Below are 20,997 nucleotides of genomic sequence, written 5' to 3' on the forward strand. Positions count from 1 at the left end.
GCAGATTTTAGAGTCAATAACAAACAATTTTGTCTGACTGGCTGGATATTTCTCTGGGGATCCTGGATCAACCTATAAAAATTGGTGACGTCATTGCCCAAATTCAATTTTATTGTGGAAAGGGTTGCAGAAGGTAGCCTCTCACAACAATTCTTGCTTCATAAACTGGAAAGCAACTAAAATGGAGAGTCAGGAATTACTTCAGAGCAGAAGTCACCATTTGAAGACATGCTAAGCCATATATAAGACAAATCTGGGGCTTTACAAACTCCATTACAGCTCTAAATTAAGGGCAAAAAGATTTCTAACTGTTAGGAACTTTTATATGTGTTTGGAAAATATGACTTTGTGAATTCAAAGTGAGGATCAATTCCATATAAACGTGTTTTGTGAGGAACTATTTTTTTCAAGGCAGTCAAACAGCAACTTTCATGAGCAGCAACTTTTGATTTGTGTTCATTAAAATTAGGTAGGTACATTAACAGGCAATTCTTGCTTAACATCTATTTGTTCAGTGACTGAAGATACAGTTGCACTGAAAAGCGGGAATTATAACAGGTCCTCATTTGTCAGTGCAGTCACATGATATTGGCCCTTATGAGTACATTGCTTAGTGCCGGAGTTCTCAGTCCCAGTTGCCATTGTTAAGTGAGAAGTACCTGTAGTTTGAAGATTTTTAACATGGTTCTGATTTAAATGATTCATTACACAGTGTTGTAATCAACAAGAATAATATATGCATTAAGAATTAAACAATAATAAAAAGAATGTTTTTGTTATTGTTATGAACTATCAGATTAAAAGTAGTCAAAAGTATAATGAAATGTATTTTCTGTGGCAATTTCCAATCTAATAATATTTTATTTTTAATTAGTAGCGCAGTCATCCCTGGGTCACGATTTATTCTCATTTCATTTCTCATTTCTTTTTAATCATTTTTAAATCTTAAATCCCATAATTAAACCACAGCTTTTAATTTTTAATAGGCAATGGCTATTATCATTATAGCAATGCAACTTCAAGAAATAGGAAAGCTGCATAAGAGTTCCTAAGTGGCTGTTCAAAGAATTATAAGCAGAGCTGATCATAAATCCATTTTTACAACTTCCTTTAAAAGACTGGAAGATTCTTGCCATAACACTAAGAATTGAGGAATGCCTATAACTCAAGACAATTTCTGCCCAGCCATATTCTGAGCTGTTAGGATGTTTAGGATGTCGTGATGGGTTTTACCAATCACTTTATCTTAAGGGGTTCAGAAGGAAGAACAGCTCAACTTGAGTAGGAAAATTTTATGAAGGTCTAGATAGAACACAATGTAGAAAAGGGAGTGAATCCCAGAAACCAAAAAGAAGGGTAACTGTGGAAAAGGCTATTTTGCTGGTAATTTATCTCTGGATCTCAAAGTTAAATGTCTAGTCATCATAACGATTGCATACTGTACAGTAGTATTATAAATGGGAACTTGATTTTCCGGGACTGCTCCCATTCTGTGCATTTTCCAAAAGATTCATTGTTCTCTTTTTAAAAGTTTCCCTCATGATTCTGCGAGAAACTACTTTCCTTCTTCCGTATCTTTGTTCCTTTTTTTTTTTTTTCATAGCTCGGAAAATCTGTTTTATTCTTTCTTTTTATTGATTTTCACAGACCACTAAGCTATTATGTGGCTGGTTTGTCTTGGATTTAGTCGGATGTACGACCATATCCATTATGTCATAGCATTACTGCAAACCATTAAGCCACTAACCATAATGAGTTTTGGTTTTGACTTAATGTGATGTGCAGATTAGACCTTTGGAACAAACACTATTTAACCTCCAAGAATTAAACTTCCACAGTTGCTTAGTGGCTTTACAAGCCGTTTATGTATGACATGTAACAGCTGTTCCAGATTGATACGCCCCTTCTATCTAAAATAAATTATATTACTTGAACCTTGCCCATTCTTGGGGCATTGACTTTACATCACATATAATATTTCCATTTAATGTGAAGGAAGGGAATTTTGAAAAGGCTGGAAAGAAGTCTTTCCACTTCTCTAGCAAATACCCTGATTTGATTTGAGAATAATGTAGTTCATTGTAGTAATTTTTATAAACTCCACTATCTGTTTTTCAGAAACTCTTCAAGTGAAATGTTTTTATAGAACTACCCAACTTTATATGGCAAATCACCCATATGAATCTCTATCTTGTGTATGATTTTTAAAGAGAAGGAGGAAGACTACTGGAGATAGAATCTAATCTGGTGAATGATTGCATTTTTATCTTATTCTCCACTGCCACCTTGTGGAACACATAAATCAATTAAGTCTGTTTTGTTTCATCCCCAAGATTAAAAAATACCAATAAGAGAGGAACTCAATTTTTGCTTCATACTCATAAACTCATGCTTTTTACTCATTAAAGTTATTCTAACATGTTTTGCTTCTAGTTTGCTCATAAGACATGGATGCTAGTTGGCAATTATCTTTATAAAATAAAATGGACATACACAAATTATTTCCACTGTTATTGTTTTAAAAGTTGAGGATCAAAACTGGCAGCAGACTTTAAAACCAATAACCAGAAATCAAGAAAAAAGATCCTTAGAGATCCTAGGGATTATTCAAGAAGTCCCCCCAAAGTACAAAAAAGGATACAGTTTTATTTTAATTTGTCATTCTTATACCTTTTTTTTAAAAAAAAAAAAAGAAAAATAAAATGTCCCAAATCGTTTCAAAATAATTTCATTTAAAAAGTGTTGTGGAATTTTTGAAAGGCTTTGGAGCAGCATATTGGAGAACTACTTGCTCCTTTTTATTCTACAGTTTTTCTTTAGTCCAAAATTCTTCAATCCCTAAAAATGACTTCCTCAATTTTACTAATAAAAATTATTCAGAATAACAGAATAACAAGAGATGGAAGGGGCCTTGGAGGTCTTCTAGTCCAATCCCCTGCTCAGGAAAAAAAAACTACCCCACTTCAGACAAATGGTTATCCAATCTCTTCTTAAAAATTTCCAGTGTTGGAGCATTCACAACTTCCGAAGGCAAGCTGTTCCATTGGCTGATTGTTCTCACTGTCAGGAAATTTCTCCTTAGTTCTAAGTTGCTTCTCTCCTTGATTAGTTTCCATCCATTGCTTCTTGTCCTGCCTTCACGTGTTTTGGAGAATAGCTTGACTCCCTCTTATTTGTGGCAACCCCTGAGATATTGGAAAACTGCTATCATGTCTCCCCTAGTCCTTCTTTTCATTAAACTAGACATACCCAGTTCCTGCAAACGTTCTTCATATGTTTCAGCCTCCAGTCCCTAATCATCTTTGTTGCTCTTCTCTGCACTCTTTCTAGAGTTTCAACATCTTTTTTACATCATGGATGCAGTATTCCAAGTGTGGTCTTACCAAGGCACACACACACACATGTTATACATAACATGTGTGTGTGTGTGCATTGTGCGCGCATGCATTCAGAAAGAGAGATGTTTTATCATCTATATTTTGGGTCTTTAAATCATGATGACATTTCCTAATTACTACTTGCTCTATATTACTGTCCTTGATTGATAGAGCCCTTTGTTCCTATATCCTCCGAATGCAAATATCTTCAAGAATTGGCAGTTCTTGAAAGTGCATGTTACAGAGGGAAGTCCTTCTCTCAAGGACTTCTCAACTATATATCCTACTTTAACTAGTATAACTTTGGGTATTTGCCCACTTGCACAAATCACAGGAAGAAGATGCATAGCAACCTCACTTTTCTGCCATGTTCTCATGATGTTGCCTTACTCTCCTCCCAGCCCACCTATGAGGCAGTTTTATGTTGTCCACACTGTATTTTTTCCAATGCTAAAATAGAGTTTCCCTTTTAAGCAAGTGACATGCCAGGGCAGGGCTACTGAATCTGTATCTGAGGCAGGGGTGAAATGTTCCCAGATCCAGTAGCGATGGCGGTCGGTGGTTCGGAGAACCGGTAGCAAAAATCCCTGCCACCCCCCCACCCCCCCATGCCCAGCTGAGTCACGCGATCATCAGAGGCTTTTTTTCTTTTTTTAAAGCATTTTTTCTACAACCTCTTTGGCCGAAAAAATACTTTTAAAAGTAAAAAAAAAAGCCTCTGACGATCGCGCAGCTCAGCTGGGATCGTCAGAGGCTTTTTAAAGCATTTTTTCTACTACCTCTTTGGCCAAAGAGGTTGTAAAAAAAATGGTTTTAAAAGTAAAAAAAAAAAAGTTGGCCATGCCCACCCAGTCACATTACCTCCCACCAAGCCACGCCCACAGAACCGGTAGAAACAAATGTACATTTCACCACTGATCTGAGGTGTTTCAGAATCAGCTGACCCTCAGGAGATGTGTTGATCCCAGCCGTTGACATTGTCCTCAAGAGCCATTGTGCTTCACAATGCAAGAACATCTTGTTCTTTCAAACTGGGTTCTCCCCTTATAATTGCCATTCTCTAAGCCAATCCCTGGCTCAGAGATATAGATCCACACAACCAGCAGCTAACCAGCAGTGGCTTCACACTTCCCAAAAACCAATACAAGCTTTGAGTGATCTAGCTATTAGTCTAGGGATTCATTAAACTCACTTCCTCCCTCAACTCAATGTATGACCACAATTGAGCCCATTTTTATTTATTTTTTTACTAAGCAAGGCAGTTGTTAATTGAGTTATACCTTATTTTATGACCTTTTAGCCATGGTTGTTAAGCAAATCACTACAGTTGTTGAAGACTTCCTTCATTGCTTGTCAGAAGCACCCTAAGGAAGGTTGCAAATGACAATCCCAGGACTCTGGGAGGCTGCAACCATTGTAAACACATGCTGTCTGCCCAGCACCCAACGTTTCATCATGTGACTGTGTGGATGCTGCAACAGCTGGTCCTAAGTCACTTTTTCAGTGCCATTGTAACTTTGAACTGTCATTAGACAAATGGTTGTAAGTCAAGGACTACCTGTATAGCATACTTTAAGGGGAAGGGGAGTCCCACAAGGTAGACCTCCCCAAAATGAAATCCTTTTCCCCTTCTCCCTCTTATACCCCAATGAGTTTGGAAGGGGCTAACTTAAACTAGGAATTCTAAGAGATTAAAGATTGATGGGGATGAGGATGAGGGGAGAGAGGGAGGGAAATGGAGACAGAGACGGGAGTGTGTGTGTGTGTGTGTGTGTGTGTGTGTGTGTGTGTGTGTGTGAGAGAGAGAGAGAGAGAGAGAGAGAGAGAGAGAGAGAGAGAGAGAGAGAGAGGAATCTTAATACTAAGAAAACCAATTCAGTGTAGTAGTTAAGGTATTGGCCTAGAAACCAGGAAACTCTGAGTTCTAGGTCTGCCTTAAACATGAAAGTCATCTGGGTGACTTTGGGACAGACATTCTTTCTCAGCCCAACCTACCTCACTGAGTTGTTGTAGGGCAAATGGGAGGTATGTTTGCCACCTTGAGTTATATATTTAAAAAGATGGGATAATAAATAAATGCTATATTCTTTCCCAGGACTTAAAGAATGCTCCTCTCTTGATTGGTTTCATAATGGTTTCTGAATATTGAGAAGAGAGAGGGAGGGAGAGGGAGGGAGACAGAGACAGAGACAGGGAATCAGTGGTGGGTTGCCCCCAGTTCGGACCGGTTCTATAGAACCAGTAGTAAAACCGGCGGGAGGCTCTGCCCACTGACCCTGACATCACCAGAAGCTATCTGTGCATGCGCAGAAGCAAGGCGTGTGCACAAGCGAAGTGAGTGCACACGCAATCCTGTTGCAAACTAGTAGTAAAGGTAAGTAGAACCCACCCCTGCGTGGAGTGTGTGTGTGTGTGTGTGTGTGTGTGTGTGTGTGTCTGTCTGTCTGTCTGTCTGTCTGTCTGTCTGTCTGTGTTCAAGGGTTCAAGACAACCTCTCTGGTTCTCTGTTGGTGGATATTTTCTTGTCAGCAGGTGAGAATTGGTGGAAGGAAGAAAAGAAAGCTGGGATAATCTCACAATTACTTTTCTTAATGTGCCTTGTCCACCATAAATAAGAGCAGCATTTTCTAGCATCATGCCTGGGCAGGAGAGGGGTCAACTCATCAATTGTTACACCAGGGTAGTTTTCTGCCAGTTTAGTCACAGATAGTTGGCACTTTAATTTAGCCATAAAGAAGAGTCCCATATCTGTTTCAGAAGAAGCCTGAAGGATCTATCATTTCAGTAAATGGATCTGGCAGGTGGCCCAGATGGATCAATTATAAAAGAGTACAGAGCTATAATGCAGAAACATCAACCTTGTTCCCTTTGTGTGAATTACAATGCTCCCGTTCAGTTTTTTTTCTTCCAGACTGATACCTATAGGGCTGGAAATTCTAGGAGTTGAAGCCTGCACAATGTGTAGGATGCCAGGATTGTGAAGGTTGTGGTTTCACATTATCATATGAGAAAATAGGTGTTTATGAAATGTATCCCCAGGTTGCTTTTTTTTAAAAAGAAAATCTGTATTGATTGTAATAAAATGAACAGATATAAATGTCTAAGGAAAAATAAAAAAAGGACACCTACCAATTTCAACTGGGAGATCTGTAATTTGATTACTGGATAATTCGAGAATTTTCAGTTCCTGAAATAAGGCAATGTAACTTGGAATGCTTGAGATCTTAGTATTATTTACGTGCCATTCTTTTAGGTATGTTTTCTCTTTCAGCCAATCGGGTAACTCCTAAGAAAAGAAGATTTGGGACAGTAAGGAATCTATGACAACAGCAGCATTTCTACCTTCCTCTTCTTCACAAAGCCATTTGAATTAAACCAGGGCTCTCCAACCTTGGCAACTTTAAGTCTGGAGGACTTCAACTCCCAGAGTTCCCAGCCAGCAAAGAATTCTGGGAATTGAAGTCCTCCAGGCTTAAAGTTGCCAAGGTTGGAGAGCCCTGAATTAAACCACACTCATTGGCTCCGAATGACTTTTCGGTGCACGAAGCACTGCTTTCCCTTTTAACATCCTTGATTTATAACCATTCATTTAATGACCATTCGAAGTTACAACCGCCCTGGAAAAAAATGGCTTAGGACCATTTTTCACACCGTTTCAGCATCCCCATGGTCATGCGACCAAAATTCAGACACTTGGCAACTGAGTCATATTTATGACGGTTACAGTGTCCTGGGGTCATGTTATCCCCTTTTGCAACTTTCTTTTCTTTTCTTTTCTTTTCTTTTCTTTTTTTTTTAGTGTATAAATATGCTCCTGTCTTTTGCTGTTGGACTATTTCAACATAAATTACTATATCCAGATCTATTCCGCTAAGACTTTCACTTTAACTTGATATACATTTAAATTAACAATAGCCTTTAAAAAGAAATTAAGGAAGCAGAGCTAAAATATGCTCAAGTGTGCTCTTACAATATCAGTTTGTGCTATAGCCTAAAACTTAAACTAACCCCTTGTTGGTGGGCATGCTTATGTCTTTTTTCCCCAGCTAATTAGATAAGATTAATTGAAATGGCTTTGTAGAGATAACATTTCCTCAGAATATTAAAACAAAGCAAAACAGAGCTACAAACCTTTAACATTTGTAATGTAAATAAGGGAAGGGAAGGAAAAGGGAAAGGTTATACAAACATTATTTAAACATCTTTCCAGATTCTTGCTTACTACCATAGAAATAAATATAATTTGTCAAAGCTTAGACCTATCAATCGATTCATCAATCATCTTAGCTCTTGGCATACAAACCTTGATCTGTGGTTAATTTGTGATATGAATTCAAACATACATCCTTTTATCTCTGCTTTTTAGTCCTCCTATATTCTTCTATAACTTCAGTACATAGATGCCTATAGGAAGCCAATCAGTTGCTCTCCATTGTCAATGAACTAACTGTTCACAAATTTATACAATGTCCAAACTTCATGGAACATGATGCCCAATGAAGAGCAAATCAAGACAGTTTATCAGGAATAAAGTTTGATATCCTATAATGCCTCCAACCTATCCTGAAGGTTGCCATGTTGTAAACACTCCAAGAGATGGCTCTGTTTAGATTGCTTGACAAAAAAAAAGAAAATATATAGGGGGTAGAGAAGGTATTATCAGCTGTTAGGACCCTGATGGCATGTCAAATGTGTGAAATGTCACACACATTATTTTAGCAACAAAAGGAGCCATTGCTGCACTGCCACTTTTACTGTTACCAAGCAACCATGGCATCAACCTCTGTCTTTCCTTGGTGGTGTCACTACTAGTGAGAAGATATCAATGTCAATATCAAAATAGCTATCAATGCTGGGTTGCTAAAGATAAAACAGAAAATATTAAGGAGTTGGAGCACCTACTAAAATAAAATATATGCTGTGTCGTTTATACAAAGAAAGAAAGAGCGCAGAGACAAAATTAATGACTCGCAAGGTTCAGAAAAATTTAAATCTGTCCATTTCAATGGTCGTAAACAAAGAGTAATTAAAATAATATACTTACTGTCCAGTGTTCACCTGAAAGTTGAAAAATAAATTTGCTTCTTTCCTTGTCATTCAGCAAGGCAATCTTCTTAATCAGTGGTGAGTTCTTTTCAAGTTTATCTAAGATGCTGTTAGTATCTATGAAACCATTATTCAAATATGCAGCCTGTGGAATGCCTTTTCTTTTGCAGTCTAGCATAATATCCCATTCTTGCCTTATCCTGAAAAAGTACAAATGAAAACATTTTCATTTCATTCCTGCCTCCCTTCCCCCCCCTTCACACCACCTTCCCCAAATTTTCAATTACATCAAATTTACCAAAAAAGGCTCATTAAGAACTCAAAGAAATTTGTAACCTTTCCTCTGCTGCTAAAGAGGTGGTTTAAGGCAGTGGTGAAATCCAATGTTTTTACTATCGGTTCTGTGGGCGTGGCTTGGTGGGTGTGGTGTGGCTTGGTGGATGTGGCTTGGTGGGTGTGGCAGGGGAAGGATACTACAAAATCCCCATTCCCACCCTACTCCAGGGGAAGGATACTGCAAAATCCCCATTTCCCCCCCCCACTCCTGAAGGAAGGATATTGCAAAATCTCCATTCCCACCCCATTCTGGGGCCAGTCAGAGGTGGTATTTGCCGGTTCTCTGAACTACTCAAAATTTCCGCTACCGGTTCTCCAGAACCTGTCAGAACCTGCTGGATTTCACCCCTGGTTTAAGGGCAGGGAAGGGAGATCTGCTGTGCTTAAGAAATAGTCAGAAAGATCTTATGCTAATTGGCTAAAGACAAAAGATCCAAGGCGGTCATCACTTCTTCCTGAGGCATTTACATAAATTGGCATTAAGAAGGTGCAATCAGTTCCTGAGAAGTTCTAGGACATTTTTGAGACAGTTAAGTTTTAATCCTATGCACCCTTAACTACTTTGCCCTAGCAGCCATACATTATTTTAGTATTCCCCAAGCTTGGTGTCATCCAAATGTATGAACTTGAATGCCTAGATTCTCATCAATGGATTTGGGGATTGGGGAGTTCTGAAAGGCCACACATCTGCAGGGCGCCAAGTTGAGAAAGTTGAATTATATTGATGTCAGTGGGTGATTGGTTCTTGCTTTTCATCCATCTCTGGGATTGAATTAGAAAGCTGTTTTCTAAGCTATCCCTCCTTATCTTTATTTCTTCCCAAACCAATTTTATCCTGATATGTGCAGTCGCAACGTGAATGAAAGAGCTGTCAGTTGTGGGTAAACATATGAAGATTATTTCTTCCTTTATTAGAGATATATATTGCCTTTCTGTACCAAGGACTAGACCAAAACTCTAAAGGCACGCAAGTACATTCTCTAAGCAATTCTTAGGGGCCTTAAAGTCATTTAAACATGAGTCTGGAGTCACATAATCATGAAAGATGACCTTGTAGTAGTGCATTGCTGTTACTGCTACACAAATTAAAGCAGCTGATAAGACTCCGCTGCTATTCTTGTGCCTACTTTCTTTTCCTATTTCTATCAAGCACTTTGATACCTCAAAAAAAAAAAATTGATGTTGTAGTAACAGTTCTAAATAATAAGAGCCAAAGGTCACCTTTGCCATATAGCTTGCTGAGAGTGACTTTGCAGCGTGAAGGTCAGAGTGCAAAAGGGAATTCCCCCAAGCAGGACAATGGTGAAGAGGTCGTACGGGCTTTACTAAGATAAGTGATCAAATGTCCTTCTAGTATTACTGAATAAAAATAGGCTTGAGAGAGTCAAGCATTCTTCATAAGCTATTCATAAGCCACAATTGCTAGCTTTAAATCTTCTTTAAAGATTTAAAGAAAAGACTTTTAGATTAAAGTATTACTGAAGGGAATGAATAGGTGGGAAGGAGGTTCTTGTAGAAAACATTAACAATTTGCGCAAGCAAATATACATTAGAGCAGAATAAACTGGAACTCCATTCAAAATGCAGCGATGCTTAGAGAAAAGGACAGGACAAAACAAGACAGAAAGTGGTCACCAGAAGCTCTCAATTAGTTGCACATTACAGATTTGCCCAAAATTTCATGCATTTCAGCAAATGAACTGACTCTTTTTGGAAAGATCTGGCTATTCTCCCAGTCACAGAAGCTGGGAAGTTAGTTTAGCCTCTGCAGTATTATTTATTACAGATGAGTTTGTCCTCAGTTGCTATTTTCATATGCTTTTTTTTTTGTTTGTGTTATGTTAATATGCATGTTTCTATCTTCTATTATTATATAAATGTATTAACTAGGTTTGCCACCCAGAGTCGCCTTGGGGAGAGGGTGATCATATAAATGGACACGATAAGTAAATTAGTATCCATCCCCAATGGTTTGCAAAAATAAAGCCTTAACATGGTTCAATTTAGGTGGATTATAATTAAAACATGGGGTTAAAGTAGCCTCTATGGAAAATAATTCAGAAGAGCAACCCCGAATGTAATTAAAGTGCCTTATTTTTATGCTTTCTTTAAGAAAAATATGTATATGTATGATCAATTATGTATAAGAGAATATACATTTACATTATGTGTATAAGAAATAAAAATTTAAAAAAATTTAAAAAAAGAAAAAAAAGAAAACAATTCACAACTCAGATGCTGTTACTAGAAAGCACCAGTCTCACATTTCTGACTGTTGATCAGGATTTCCAAGAATTATAACACACTTTTTTTTTTAATTGTATGATTATCTGTGTGCCTTTGAGTCAGTGTTGACTATTGGACAAGTCCCTGTAGCTTTCTTGAAAAGATTTCAGAAGTGTTTTGCCATTGCCTTCCTCATAGAGGGAAGAAAGAATATGGGCCAAAGGTAACCTAATTGGTTTCATGGTTTCTGGGCCTGATGCCTTAACCACTATACCAAACTGGCTCTTATCATAAGCTGTAGATAAATGTATATGTAAATATGTAGGCATCTTACTAACATATCCTATCTCACTGTCAGTAAAAAAAAACAATTATAAGCAAAGTATTATTTTATTTTTAATTTTGCTTTTCTCTTCTAATAGCTGAAGAGGCTAAAATAAGTTTAAAATCAAAACCCTATTATAAGCAGTTAGAAAACAAAAAATAATATTATTATCAATACTAAAACCAATTGGTTTAATCTCTACTTAAGATAGTAGGGCAAATAAAAGTTGTTTCATCTAAATATGGTAGATTAATTTTATTTTGGAAAAAAAAACTTATGTCTCTTCATTTGATACATTCGCTGGTTCACTATATAATTCTGAATAAAATTTAAAAAATTGATCATTTATATCCATTGAAGTTTTATAGATTTGATCTTTCACCTCTAATAATTGGAATCATTGCCCTGTCTTGCTTTTATTTTAAACAATTAGTCAGGATCTTACCAGGCCTTTCATCATTCTCCCAATATCTCTGTCATAAACATGTTAACAAATTCTGTCTGGTGTGATATCATAGTAATTAGTTCATATTTCTTTTTCTATATTTCTCTGTACAGAACTATAGATAAGCATCTAAGCATCTGTGCCCATAAATGTTTCAATTCATATTGAAATTGATAGAGGCCCAAACTAAAGAGAGATCTTTCTGGGGAAGGTCTGGTTGTTTAGAGTTAACATTATCTTGAGGGCAAACAATCGATGAACTTTCATGCAATGTTTTAAGTAGTGCTAGCAATTGTCTATCAAAGGTAACATCTCTAATTTGTTCCTGAATTTTTTGTTTGCTTGAAAAATTGCCAATTCCAGAAAGATCCCAGGCAGCTTACAATATTTTTAAATTGTCTAATTTAAAAAGTGACATGGCTTCCCAGACAAACCAAGGCCAGTTCCAGGCCATGATGCAGTCCCACTGGAACAAGGCCCTCCGGCTCTTGGCACCAGCGGTGTTATGTATTGATACTTTTGAGCGGGAGTTTCAAACCTGCCTACGTTTCTGATTGGCTGACAGTCCCTCCAGGATTGTATATAAGGAGGGCTGCAGCCTCTAAGTTTTTGCTGAAGTCTCACTGTAAATTAAAGAGCTGTTGTCACTTGCTTGGTTGTGCCTCTCGTTATTTCCGAACCACTTCATTGGCGACGAGGGTGGGATAGAGGTCACAACAAAGCGAACCAGTGAGACCACGAGCTTCAGCTAGGCGACGAGGCGAACTACAGGAGGCATATCGAACATGTCTGCCTACGTTCTGCCCAAGCCTTTTGATCCGACCCGCGAAAAATGGGTCTCGTACCTGACGAGGTTCGAATGCTTGCTCGAAGCCAGCGACATGCAAGGGCTCTCCGCTAATCGGAAGAGGGCCCTCTTCCTAAGCCACTGCGGACCGGACGTGTTCGAGATGGCAGAGTCACTGTGCGAACCAACGCCGGTCCAGACCGTTTCCTGGGACACCCTGATGGCCACGCTCCGGGCTCACTACGCTCCCGTGCCCTCCAAGTTCGTGCAACGATACCAACTCAGACAGCGCATACAGCGAGAGGGAGAACCGGTCAGCGCATACATGGCCAGCCTGAGAAAAGCCGCAACCCATTGCGACTATAGAGACTTGGATGATGCGTTGCTTGAGCAACTCATCTGTGGTGTCCGGGACATTAGGCTGCAACGGCGCCTGCTCGCCAAGCCTGATTTAACGCTTGCTGGAGCCCTAGACGAGGCCAGGGCTCATGAAGCCTCCACAAAAGCCGCAGAAACGCTGCAGCATCCGCTGACCAGCAAAGACAACCCCAAGTCTGCCCCGGTGCACAGAGAAGACGCCGGATCCAGCTCGGAATCCGAGTCAGATGAAGACGTTTTCCGAATGGAGCACCAGAGAAAGGACACTGGCAGCCCCCGGCGAAGCTGTCCCAGCTGTGGAGGGCACCATGACAGACTGTCCTGCAAATATAGGGAGGCTATTTGCAGGCGTTGCGAGAAAAAAGGGCACTTGGCGCGAGTCTGTAGAGCCATTCTGCCCAGAAAACACCAACCACGTGAGCGCCGCAGCCAACCAGAAGCAACGCGCCAAAAACAACCAACGAGAGAAGGCAGCGCGAAAAAACGGCGCGAATTTGAACCTCGAGATGGCCGCAGCATTCACATAGACCAGGCCAGCGCAGAAATCGAGGACAAAGTCAGCATGGTGGTCGAAATCAACGGCAAGCCATGCTCAATGGAGATCGACACCGGATCGGCTCTCTCCATAATGTCTTGGGCAACCCTAAAGACCCTCCTGCCGTCGTTCCGGAAGGACCAGCTCTCCAAACAGAGACTGCGCATCCTAGACTACCAGGGGAACCGAGTCCCCCTCGAAGGCGTGGGCACGTTCCGAGTCACCTACGGAGACTACGAAAGAGACCTGCCACTGACCATCGTCACGAAGCAGCTTCCCAGCCTTCTCGGCATGGGGTGGTTCCGAGCCCTCGGCATGGGCTTCACCGGCGTCCACCAGATGCTCAAGTCATCGTTAAAAGACAGTCTCCTGACCGAGTTCCAGGACGTTTTCGGGGACACATTGGGCAAGTATGTGGGGACCCCTATCTCCCTTAATTTAGACCCCAACGTAGCCCAAATAAGACTCAAGGCCAGACGGGTGCCTTTCGCATTGAAACCAAAGATCGATGCGGAACTGGACAAACTGATTAAACAAGGGGTGCTGGTTCCCGTTGACCATGCAAAGTGGGAAACCCCTATAGTGACCCCAGTAAAGTCTGACGGCTCAATTAGAATCTGCGCCGACTACAAGTGCACGATCAACAAGGCTTTGCAGCCGAGCGCCTATCCGGTGCCAATCGTGCATCATCTACTACACTCCCTGGGGCCCGGAAAATTTTTTGCCAAATTAGACCTGGCTCAGGCCTATCAACAATTACCAGTTGATGATGCCACGGGAGAGGCACAAACGATTGTTACTCATAGGGGTGCATTCAAATGCACCAGGCTCCAGTTTGGGGTGAGCGTCGCACCCGGCCTGTTTCAAAGCACCATGGAGCGCCTTCTGCAAGGGCTTCCCGGAGTGGTGCCCTATTTTGATGACGTTCTAGTCAGCGCTCAGGACAAACGTCAGTTAGGGGACAGAGTAAGGAACGTCCTTTCTAGATTTAGAGAAGCGGGACTAAGGTTAAAAAAAAATAAATGTATGATCGCTGTCCCCTCCGTTGAATTTTTGGGGTACAGGGTGGATGGCACAGGCATCCACCCTACCGAAAGCAAGGTGAGAGCAATTAAGAGCGCACCTGCCCCCAAGACCAAAGCTGAGCTCCAAGCCTTCCTTGGACTGCTCAATTTTTACTCAATGTTCCTGAAAGACAAAGCTACCGTCGCAGATCCCCTACACAAACTATTGGGGAAGAATGTACCATGGGTCTGGGGAAACCACAAGCAGCCGCTTTTGAGGCAGTTAAGAGACTTCTATCAGAAGACAGTTTCCTAATCCAATACAACGCAGCGCTACCGCTTGTATTGGTTTGTGACGCCTCCCCCGTAGGAGTTGGTGCCGTCCTGGGCCATAGACTTCCGAACGGCCTAGAGGCGCCCATTGCGTTTTACTCTCGCACCCTGTCAAGCGCAGAGCGAAACTATAGCCAATTGGACAGAGAGGCTCTGGCTGCAATTGCGGGGGTTAAAAAGTTCCACGAATATCTCTTTGGCCGGCAATTCGAACTTGTGACTGATCACCGGCCCTTGCTAGGACTTTTGGCAGGCGACAGGCCCACCCCCGCTGCTCTGTCCCCACGCTTGACTAGATGGGCTATTTTTCTATCGGCCTATTCATACCAGCTTGTACATCGACCTGGACGGACCCTGGGTCACGCGGATGCCCTCAGCCGCTGTCCCCTACCTGACTTACTGACCAATCCAACACCTGAGGCCTCCGTCCTTCTACTGGACACATTAACTTTGGGACCTATTTCCTCTGCCGAAGTGGCTAAAGCCTCAGCCAGGGACCCGATCATTCGTACTGTGATGGGGTGGGTGCTAAAAGGGTGGCCGGTCAAGGTGGACGGGGGGGACTATCAAGGTTTTGTAAACAAACGAAACGAACTGTTTACGCAAGGTGGTTGTTTGTTGTGGGGTGATCGGGTGGTAGTGCCAACGAAACTACGAACAAGGGTCTTAGAATTGTTGCACGAAGGGCATCCTGGCATTGTCAGAATGAAAAGTTTAGCCCGCAGTTACGTATGGTGGCCCAACATGGACCAAGTTATCTCTGAGTGGGTGGGAAAGTGCAGACCCTGCCAGGAGTCTCGCCCCGATCCCCTGGTAGCGCCCATCCGAGAGTGGGAGAAACCAAAAGGGCCATGGGGGAGGATCCATATTGATTTTGCCGGCCCCTTCCATGGGCAAATGTTTTTAATTGTAGTAGATGCCTTTTCGAAATGGCTTGAAATCATTCTAATGCCCTCTACCACAGCCGAGGCTGTTATTAAAGCCCTTCGCAAGCTGTTTGCCACACATGGCCTACCGGATACCCTAGTATCTGACAACGGCCCTCAGTTCACAGCAACCCTGTTCGAGGGATACTTGGCCGGACTGGGCATCCGCCATGCCCTATCGGCCCCGTTCCACCCGGCTTCTAACGGATTGGCCGAACGTTTTGTTAGAACGGCCAAAGAGGCCCTATCCAGACTAGATAACGGGGACTGGCAGGCCAGGATAGATCAATTCTTAGCTGTCCAGCATGCCACACCATGCACAGCAACAGGGAGAAGCCCAGCAGAGCTCCTCATGGGCAGGAAGCTCCGGTGCGTGTTAGATAGGCTTCACCCCAACTATTCGCACGAAAATTTCAAGGGAGAGACCTCCGGACTAAGACAGTTTCAGGTTGGGTCCCCGGTGTTCGCTCGCAACTATGCCAGCGGACCTCTATGGGTTGCAGGAACCATAGTGGGCATAACGGGCCCGAAATCTTATACGGTAGACGTAGGGGTAGACAGACTCTGGAAGCGCCACATAGACCAGCTGAGAAAAAGGGTAGTCGGCGAAGCAAACATAAATTTAGACATATCCGAGCCTAACTATAACAACTTTCCAAAAACAGCTAACTCAAGCCCGGGTTCGCGAGAATACTTAGCTGACAAGCCCTGGTTCCAGCGCTGCCCCAGCAAGTCGCCACTCCCAACCGGGGATAACCACGCCCCGGACAAAATCCAGGAGGTTCCATTGGCGGAGCCGGGAGAGACAGAAAGTCCCTCCGACCAGCTCGACGTCCCACCAAACACTGAACTGCGCAGGTCAACTAGGACGAGAACTCGCCCTGGGCACCTGCGAGATTTTGTGTGTACTTATGTAAATTTTTGAATGACAGTGCCTTCTGGGACGGGAGGGGTGTTATGTATTGATACTTTTTAGCGGGAGTTTCAAACCTGCCTACGTTTCTGATTGGCTGACAGTCCCTCCAGGATTGTATATAAGGAGGGCTGCAGCCTCTGAGTTTTTGCTGAAGTCTCACTGTAAATTAAAGAGCTGTTGTCACTTGCTTGGTTGTGCCTCTCGTTATTTCCGAACCACTTCAAGCGGCACTTCCCTCCAGCCTTTGGCCAAAGCCCCACACCAGGAAGTTGAAGCAGATCCTGATTCAGAATTTCTGCCCCCCTCCAACCCGCACAAAAAGACCCTGAAGGGAGGAGACTCTCTGCAACAACACAAATATTCATTGCATGTATCTGTCCCAGGGGCCGTAGTTTGGGGACCCCTGATTTAGTGCAATATAAAAAAATGCAAATAATTTTTCTGAGGACCACCAAAATTTTCTCGTGGACCACCAGTTGGTGACCGCTGTCCTATCCTATACCTGCCTGGCCTGTTCCTCAGCAGTTATGCTTTTCTGTTCTTTTTAGTCCACTGGGTTCCAAAACAAGTATCTAGCAGCTTATTTATAATACTTAAGAGCCAATCAGAAGACATTTGGAAAGATTGGGCCTATCTCCTTTTTTAAATAGACAATAGAACGATAGAATAACAGAGTTGGGAGGGACCTTGGAGATATTCTAGTCCAACTCCCTGCTTAGGCAGGAAACCCTACACCACTTCAGACAAATGGTTATCTAACATCTTCTTTAAAACTCCCAGTGTTGGAGCATTCACAACTTCTGGAGCCAAATTGTTCCACTGATTAATTGTTCTAGGGGAATATGGGAACAATAATAAGAGTTATTGTATTTGGTGGGATTTTTCAGTGTGAAGGTTATGACCATGAACAAAACCACCAAAATGAGTGTCAACTACTGAAGATTTGGGTTTCACAACTCAGATGGGATACTGCTATTCCTGAGGTTTTCCCTTCATCAGTGGTGATATTAGCTTAGTAGCTTCAACTGCGATAACAGATGGTCAATCTGGAAAGTCCATCTGTGCTCTTTAGATTACAACTTCCCATGTGGAGGCAGAGATGGGAGCTGTGATTTTGACCCAACACCTTTCATATCCTTTTTTTTTTCCTTTTTAGCAAAGCTTTATATTCTTTTCTCTTCTTTTGCTCATGAGTAATGGGCAGTCATTAGTTTAATATTAATTGCAAATTTTCAATTAAAGAGTTCTTTCCTTTTGCACATTCCTCATCAAACCATAGTTGGCTAACCTTCTGCTAGAGCTCATTTAATTTTGCAAATCAGTAAATGTAATAATAGTACAAACTGTGTTAAGAATCCTTTGGGGGGACTTTAATTAAAGAATTGTACAAACTGTCTCCCTTGCCAGATTTATATATAGATGTCTATGTTCTTTCCACCTTCTCAGTCCATTTTACACAAATGTATTTCATGATTTGAGGACTATTCAATGCATTAAAAAAAGTTAAGGATATATAATTTGCCCATTTGAAACCAAATGTAAATCTAAAGTCAAGTGGTCACTAAACTAACTCTGAAATTAAAGATCATATTTATCATTTCATGGGAATCTCACTCCCAGAAAGCATAATATCCAGATATATTATTCTCCCAGGTACCATTCAAGATTAACAAATCTAAGATATTACCCAATTGAGTCAGGCACTATTCTGCAAGTTAACTCCTCTGTCTCTGCAGTTACATATAAGAGAGTGGGCTAACATCTCTCTCTGGATTTAAAACAAGGTAAGAGTTACACTGTTCATAAAGCACATAAACATTTGTACCAATCCTGGCATTAAATTCTTCATCTTGTTCAGTGGTGGGTTCCAAAAATTTTTACTACTGGTTCTGTGGGTGTGGCTTGGTGGGCATGGCATGGCTTGGTGGGCATGGTTTAGTGAGCGTGACAGGGGAAGGATACTGTAAAATCTCCATTTCCACCCCACTCCAAGGGAAGGATACTGCAAAATCCCCATTTCCTCCCGATCAGCTGGGACTTGGGAGGCAGAGAATAGATGGGAGCGGGGCAAGTCAGAATTTTTACTACCGGTTCTCTGAACTACTCAAAATTTCCGCTACCGGTTCTCCAGAACTGGTCAGAACCTGCTGAAACCCACCTCTGACCTAGTTATCACCAGGACTTTGGCAGCTGTTTATTAACGATGCTACATACGTTTCTAATTGATGCCTTTTTCTCTCAGTTGTTTTTGTAAGAGATGAAGAGGAAAATAAATATTTATAACTGTAACGTAGCAAAATCTAAATTGGAAATTTGTAACCATAGCAAATGGGCTGTATAGATTTTCAATTTGGTCGCTGATGATCTAATTCTGAGACAAATACATAATTCTTCACTTCTGTTCTTCCTCTTTCTAGATGCAGTAGCTTTGAGAGATTATGCAGTATAATTATCAAGCTCTGTTTCCTTGGTAAACTATGGGTAGGTCCTGTAAATGTTTTCATTATCAATTAATGGGCACTCTCAGATAATTTGTTGAAGAGGATACTTCAAAAGAAGACATGATCTGATCCTCAGATGGGACTTGGATGTAAGGTGACTTCCCCTGTCCAGGATAAGTGGTTATATGCTTAGGGATTGGTGTTACTGTCCCTACTTCAGCTTCCTGAGACTTCCATATTGTACTTGCCACAGAATTTGACATAGGAATAATCTCCAGAGACATAATTCATGTTTCCTCTGATGGGCGGCTAGAATAAAATCAGTAAGATCCTTTTCAAAACTTCTTGATTCCATTTCTCTTTTATTAATCCATTCTGTAGCCTCTCTTTCCACATCGCATTTTATTTCCATCAAGATCTCTTTTTGCTGTTCCTTGCTTTGAGGCTGAATGTAATCTTGCATCTCTTCATTGCTGCTCTGTTTAAGATCTTGGTTAATGAGAGAAATGCAGGTTTTAATTGATTGGAAATTAACTGTTATGTTATGTGACCAGCTATATTTTCATCATCCTTCTGTGGTGAATAATTATGCAGGGGTTCAATTGCCTTGCATATTGCGTAGATACCTTGCCTGAGTTCATCAGTTTTTTTCTAGATTGTCCACTGGTTCCTTCTTTGGCATCAAGACAACAGTTTTAAGGAGTTGTGTTCAAATGAGCCCAGGCATGATTCTCTTTTGTTGCTAGTTGGGGGTATCTAGCTCCTGTTCCAACACAATCATAGACAATGGGGAGTACTTGGATTGCTGTTCATGCCTGACTTCCCAAGAAGCATTGAATGCTTATACTTAGAGATGGTAGGTTTTTTTCCTTTGCTTGGAAGAATCATTTTGCTTTGAATACACACTTTGGAAAGCTATCAAAAATGGCCAACCCTATCTTCAGTAGGGTTGTAGCCCATACTGTATACAATCATTAGCAAAAGTCTTTTCCTCCTTTTCTAGTTTGGCAACCACTCCAATTGTTTAATTGCTTAAGTTCAAATGAATATATTCTGCAATTCAGAAGTTGCTTAGAAAGTAAATAATGAGTCCCTTAAATGGCCGCTTTCCTTTGTCTTGATAAAAGTGATGTTTAATGCTATTTGGTTTGGTTGTAAGAAGTAGGAATTTCTCCCATCCCCTTCAGGGATTTGGTACATTTTAATCAAAGGGCTCAGTGCTCTTTTGTTAATAATCAGGATGTTAGAATGTTTACCTTTGGGAGCTTGTTCGGATCTTCATTATGTGGCTTACCAAAACTTCACATACCTATTTCAGCTCATCTACATTCCTACAGATTACTGCCATTTGCTCAAACATAGCTGTCACAGTTCCAACAATTAAAAGGCATTGCTCATCCACAAAATATTTTCATGGAGTTCTTGTAAGGTCATTTTGTCATTTTTGAATGGTTTTTATCTAGTTTTTCAGCATGTTCTTTAGAGAATCCAATACCCATATAGATACATCAATTCTCATTTCAAAAATACTGATTTAAAGATGATAAAAGGGGATGTATTGTAGATTATCCTACATATTAGAGAGAGGTTCTTGCTGCAATGTCTCAAATCTATTAGCAAAATTCCAAACATTAGAATCACTTAATCCACTTAGGTTACTTACAAATTCCTTTGCTGTTAACCACTCATTAATTTTCACTTGCTTTAGATCAGAGGTTTTCAAACTTGGCAGCCTTAAAACTTGTGGACTTCAACTCCCAGAATTCTCCAGCAGCTGGAGAATTCTGGGAGTTGAAGTCCACAAGTCTTAAAGCTGCCAAGTTTGAAGACTTTGGCTTTAGATGATTGAAGAAGATGCATAGCACCAGACCTGGTCCTATGCAGGGGTGAAATCCAGCAGGTTCTGACATGTTCTGGAGTAC

General features: G+C 41.1%; 1 protein-coding gene across 1 annotated transcript in view; it reads right to left on the minus strand.

The window, feature by feature from the left end:
* The window catches only part of LRRC2 (leucine rich repeat containing 2), a 97,572-nt gene that overhangs the window by 58,422 nt on the left and 18,153 nt on the right, over window positions 1–20,997 (minus strand). Inside the window, exons 3-4 of the mRNA XM_034410062.3 lie at window positions 8,422–8,623; window positions 6,507–6,663 (exon numbers count right to left, since the gene is read on the minus strand). Of these exons, the coding sequence (XP_034265953.1) occupies window positions 6,507–6,663; window positions 8,422–8,623 (359 nt within the window). The remainder of the gene's footprint in view (window positions 1–6,506; window positions 6,664–8,421; window positions 8,624–20,997) is intronic.

This window comes from Pantherophis guttatus, chromosome 2, assembly GCF_059756535.1.
Source record: "Pantherophis guttatus breed Tessera chromosome 2, ASM5975653v1, whole genome shotgun sequence".
NCBI classification, from domain to species: Eukaryota; Metazoa; Chordata; class Lepidosauria; order Squamata; family Colubridae; genus Pantherophis; species Pantherophis guttatus.